At 37.0% G+C, this 6,155-nt stretch overlaps 1 protein-coding gene across 1 annotated transcript in view; it reads left to right on the top strand.

The window, feature by feature from the left end:
* The window catches only part of LOC125892021 (voltage-gated potassium channel subunit beta-2-like), a 202,408-nt gene extending 199,172 nt beyond the window's left edge, over positions 1–3,236 (top strand). Inside the window, exons 17-18 of the mRNA XM_049581741.1 lie at positions 114–202; positions 3,133–3,236. Coding sequence (XP_049437698.1) covers positions 114–202; positions 3,133–3,216 — 173 coding nt within the window. The 3' untranslated portion in view covers positions 3,217–3,236. The remainder of the gene's footprint in view (positions 1–113; positions 203–3,132) is intronic.
* Positions 3,237–6,155: the final 2,919 nt, after the last annotated feature.

Raw genomic sequence — 6,155 nt, forward strand, 5'->3', positions numbered from 1 at the left:
CAACTAGTTGTGATTTCCTAGTTCGTTATGTAGTCCAAATGACTTCACTCTTTGCCTCCACACAATACACATTCTACATTCATCTTTTCTTCCTGTGCTGCAAATTCCCACAGCATGGTGCCTGAGGAGTGAGGGGGTGAACTCTGTCCTGCTGGGAGTCTCCAGAACCGATCAGTTGATGGAGAATGTCAGAGCAATACAGGTCAGAGAGCATACAGGCAGCAGGGGGAACCATTTTATGTCATGTAATGTTTTTTAAGAGTTCAATAACCCCAACCAACATTTAATGGTACCAGACAGTCTTGAGTCAGTGTTTGGGAAAGCTTTAGGTCAGTTTCACAGCTGCTGTTACATTTACTTAGTATCGACCAAAAAATGTAATGATTTATTGTTGTTACCTTTTAGTTCTGGTTTTCAAACCAATTTGTTTTACAGACAAACCAAGAGATGTAAACACAACGTCATATGGACCCATGGGTAACTCATTCACCCACATCCTTGACTCCCGTACTTGACTGCACTTGCTAAGAGTTACAACATATAAAGGGTGCAACTACGCCCAGTTAGTCTGGGGCCGTAAGTGGCCGTTTTGGTTTGGTAAGGAACCGGAACCAGGGCGAGTGAGACAGGATCCGGAATTCGATGGATGCGCCTTTCCGTCAAAATAAAAGCACCAAGCTAATAAAAATGCTGTGGAACTTTAATTTAAAGAATATAATTTACAAGAAAAGCCCCAAGCCATTAAGATAATCATTTTTCTTACACCCCTCATCACCCCAAATCGATGGTGCGCCGGAATTTAAAGTTTTACTTTGGTGAACACTTTACTTTGGTGAATTTGGTGAATTCAGCATCCGCTCTCTAGACTGGAACCAGAATCCAGACAAAATTCAGAGTGAATAGAAACCAGACTCTTCACTTTATGTGAAGAGCCTGGTGACGCGAGGCTACCCCCAGTCCCAGATGTAATGAAATATAATCGGCACGGATGAGACACATGATGTTAGTGAGGCAGAGCAGGTTTTTTTTTTTTTTCTCTGACACACAGCACCATCTTTGTAGTGTGTGGTTTTGCGCAAGCTTACTGAGATATTGAGATTTGCCAAATGATAAAGCAAGCAGTTATAAAGGATTTAGAGGTATATTCTTCATTAACTGGATCTGAATTCATTTACTTGAACCGTTTTAAGAACAGGATGTATTGATTTGATGTGTTTATTTCAATGTGAAATGTAAAATACCCACAATGTTGCTCTGCTGCATCACATTGCCTCTAGTACTTTGAGCCACTGATTTCAATAATTTTTAAACAGATTGTATTTTTTTTTACACAGTGCTTTGGACAGATTTTACCTGTTGGAGGGCCACAGAGCGGGAAGAAAAAAATAGACCACCTGTATGAGTCCTGTGCACAAACATATTTTGGGGCAAGTGCTCAAACAAAAATCATAATAGAAAAACAGAAAAAAGGAGTGCTTCTTTCGGTGGATAAGTAAAAAACCGTCAAGGTGCCCTTTGGTGAAAAAAAAAAATCGTAGTAATTATGAATTTTAAAAAATAAAGTTATAACATGTTTTGCTTATAGCTATTTTAATTCACATCCAGTGATGCAGATAAGGGTGTCATTGTGTTAAAACATTGTGGGTAACACATATTAGGCAGGGGGTCTAGGGGTCCTATCCCAGGACATTCTGAGCCTCAAACACTTCATTTCCTGCATTCTGGTGAATTTTTCTACATCAGTGTATGATGGAAATGTATTTATTTCTGTAAAGGAAAACAAAATTGAGGTGACAAATCAAAATTAAAATATAATAGAAGCAGTAAGACTCTCAGGCATTCTGTACTGCTTTCAAATATTTATTCTCCTGTAGATCGACTTCTCTTATTTCATGTTGTCTGCTGAGTCAACACACATATTTTATTTTACCACAGTAAGGTTTAAATGGTTCTGGATGTACAGAGTAGAAGCTTCTCTGACACACTGACACACTGAGGATGATTTCTACCACAAAGTTCTTAAATTAGGCATGAAGTTAATGGAGTGCTGAAGAGAAAAAAAGTCTTCTGGGGGGTAGTTTGGTTAATTTACATCAAATTTATGTTTTCTCTTGTTGTTACTTTCCCATCAGAACCCTTTAATTTAACCTGTGATACAGCTCAATGCTTTATTTCCAGTTGGTTCAGAAATAGAATCAAATTCACGTTTTTTGAAATTCAATCCAATGCCCAAGTATTTGTTAACAATACAGTCTGTGTATCTGAGTAAACCACTGTGATTTCATTGAATAGTCACATACTAATACTTGAAATTATCCTCTAAATAAGCTTTAAATATTCTTAAAGAATCCCAGAGAAGAGACGCCTGCAGCAGCTACAGCTTTGCGCTTGTCCTCTCCTTGTCTGCACTCTTGGCACAAAGTATGTGCACCACCAAACCTCATTTCAGATTTATTTAAATAAATTATCAGAGCTGCTGCGTGGGAGTTCTAGGTTTTTAAGGACAGGTGGAAGTGGAAAAGCGCTAGAGTTAGGGTTGGCTTAATGGTGGGTTAGTGCCTGGTTTAGAGTGGCCGTATTGAGCTGTTTTAATGGTCTCACAACAGTGAGGTTAAACAATGCAGAGGATTAGGGCAAACACTATAGTTACCTGGGTGTGCATGAAGGCAGGTCACAGGGAGACATGGTGCTGTTCAATAAATAAAAGTGTGTTAACTGTGGTGACTGTGACAAAAGACACTGATGATGGAAGGGCAGGGGCTCTTGCTGTCTGGTAGGAGTATAACTTAAACGTGGTTGTCAGGTATTACAATTCACTTCTAATGGAGAATTCATGCCATGGGTTAAATTTAAAAACTAAAATATTAAGCTAGAAAAAGAAATAGAAAAGAAATGTCTTAGAAAAAAAGGGCACTTATCTAGTCAGAGGGCAAAAACGCACACCACCTGGGGTCTCCCTGTGTACGCGCCTGCCAAACAGGCAAACAAGCCAGAGTTATTTGTGACACTCAGAAGTCAAGGCCTGCCTCCAATGTAAGGCTGTTTAATGTAAAAGCCTGGTTCTGTCCAAAGTTGAGGTAAATACATAGACTGAGAAATATCAGTAATCTTTTCTCTCTTATCATTCCACAGGTTCTTCCGAAGTTATCACTGTCAGTTGTATCTGAGGTGGATAACCTCTTGGGGAACAAGCCCTATAGTAAGAAGGCTTCCTAGAAGATCCTAGAAGCACCAGGGATGAATTGTCATGCTGTCCTGCCTATGAATGAGAGACAGCAACACACATGAGCAATATATATACATATATAGATATATAAAGATATATATATATATATATATATATATATATATATATTCATTTGTGACAGTAAACAGTGAATAACAAGCAAAGATTTGCCATAACTCATTTCACCAAGTTAATGCACTGTCAATATACTTCCTTGTTCACATTACCACATAATAATTGTACAGTATGCAATACTTATTACAGTTGTTTGAACAAAAGAAAAAAGAAAAAAAGGCACTTTATTGTAATCAGCTAAAAAACTAGCTGATAATTGAACAAGATGCAGCATGGTGCACCAAACAAGGCATCTTCACTGTCTAAAGACTGTTAGCTCAGCACATTGCAGTATGTGTAACTTCAAATATTCATTGTTGCATCTGCATGCAATTAAACACATATTGCACAAGACCTCTAGACCTACAAAACAAAGATGTGATGCATTATCCTTTCCAGTGTAATAACAAAAGGTATGTTTAAACGCTGCTGATACTGGTATTTGGCTGTAGTTTTAATCATAGTCCTTTTATAAAGACTGGTATTAGTTTTTGTAAACAGTTTAGGGATTTGATTTTGGTTCCACTGATGTACTGATTAGTTCTTGTTAGTCAGTTAATATTATAATTAGTCTAACTTTAACAATGCATGTTGACTTTTTAAAAATAAATAAATAAATCTTCACTGTTACCTATTGAGAAACGCTCTGTAGTGGGGCTTTGTTTTTGGATATAACAACAATATCCTTAATCTGATAACTGTGGAGCTAGAACAGTGACAGTTAATTCTGGCAATTAAAAAAAAATACTTGAACTGAAAAACAGAAGTCTTGGCATTGAAACACTTGTACTGGAAAAGTTATACTAACACTGAAACAAGTATCAGCACTAGAAAAAGTTCCACTAAAAAACACTGATATTAAAAAATCATGACAATCATGACAACAGCGCCTACTGAGAATTCTTTGGCTCCCCCCTCTTTTTCTAAATTGATTGTTTCCATTGCCTCAGTGATCCATTCCTTCTCAGACAGAGCTTTTGAGCAGATCCAGTTGTTCATAATAATTTTCTTTGTGATCATACATAAAGAGAGGAAGACCTTTTTATCCTTAAATGAAATTTTGTTAAAATTGTGTCGCCTAATATACAGGACTCTGGTGTTAGTGGAATAGTTATGTTAATATGGCTCATTGCCTGTTTTATTATACCAAACTAAATCTCTTTTTTTATGGCAATCCCAAAGTAGGTGAAACAAAGTTCCATCAGCATTGCCACATTTTAGACATTTACTATCTTCTTTATAGCCCTTTTCAAACAATTTTGACGATGTGTAGTATAGCCTATTAAGTATTTTAAATTGTCTTAGTTTGTTTTTTATACAATGAAAAGGTTGCCTTGCATTTTTCCATATGTCATTCCAGGACAGTTCTTCCTCTCATTTATGTAGATCCCTTGCACATTTTTTTGCACAACCGTTAAATTGATCATCATTGCTATCATTTAGAATTGTATACCATAATTTAACTATATTTTTATTCAACAGGTCATGACTGAAGAGAACATTTCCAAATTTGTGTGTATAATTGCTCAAAATATCTATCGAAACAGATTTTTTAATAGAGTGCTGTAAAGTAATGTAATTCAAGTATTTGCTTTTTGGAATGTTATATTCAGTCATTAGTTCATCAAAAGTTTTAAAACAGTTATTCCAGAGAATGTGACAAAGCTCAGTTACTCTATTGTCTTTCCATTTCTTCCAGTTAATGACCTTTTTGTTGAATGTTATATTTGATTTCTGCCATATTGGCTGGTTTACTGAAGTATCTGGGCTCTAATTTCGCAGACTGGGTGAGGTGGGGGTGCGTGCTTCGCCAACTGGGTATGGCCAGGCGGATTTTGCAAGTTTGGCACCTCCGTCCCTCCTACCTGCGCAAGTCGGAAAGAGGGAGGAGAGAAGGAGTGGAGTGGGTTTTACACACATCACACCAATCCAATGAGCCCCTCTCCTCGCCCTTAAATGCGCCGCACGAAGGCGTAATGAGAGTTTACTCAATTCACCATGGCAGAAGAGAGCAGCAGCATCAGACGGCCAAACTTCTCCCAGGAGGAAACTGATGTTTTGGTCCGGGAGGTCCAAGCTCGCAGTGTCCGAATATATGGAGAAAAAAAAAAAAACAAAATTAGGAAGCTGCAGACCACCTTTTTTGTTTGGATTAGACATCCTGAAATATGAACATCAAGCTATTTTACCATGCCAAAAAGGCATGCTGAGATTGCTTTTTGTAAATCATCAAACCAGGCTTTTCGTATTGTAACAGGCAACATTCTCAAGATGTAGTTGATAGTAGGAAGAATATTCATTTTTACAATATTCACTCAACCCCAGAGAGATATGGGAAGGCTTGACCAATGATCAATATTTGCATTTATTTTACTAAAAGTTTGAGTGAGATTTGTATCCCTCATTTGATAGATGATGTAATTTTTAATCCTAAATATGTTATTTCTGTTTGTTTCCATTTTATTTTGGTATTGTTTACACATGAGATATCACAAGTTTTGTTTAAAGGCATCAATTCACATTTCTTCCAACTTACTTTATACCCTGACAGAGAGCCATGGTGAGTAATGATCTGATGTAGATGAAAAAGTAAGGATTCCACATCTGTTAAATACAATATAATATCATCACAATACAATGATATTTTATGCGTTTGGCTTCCAATTTGTACGCCTTTTATATTGTTTTCAGATCTTATTGTCTCACCTAGTGGCTCAATGACTAAATTAAACAATAGTCCTGAAACCGGACATCCTTGTTTTGCATCTCAACGTAAAGTGAATGGTGTGGAGCAGAGGTCATTAGTTCTTACTGA

The sequence above is a fragment of the Epinephelus fuscoguttatus genome, linkage group LG7, assembly GCF_011397635.1.
Source record: "Epinephelus fuscoguttatus linkage group LG7, E.fuscoguttatus.final_Chr_v1".
Lineage (NCBI taxonomy): Eukaryota > Metazoa > Chordata > Actinopteri > Perciformes > Serranidae > Epinephelus > Epinephelus fuscoguttatus.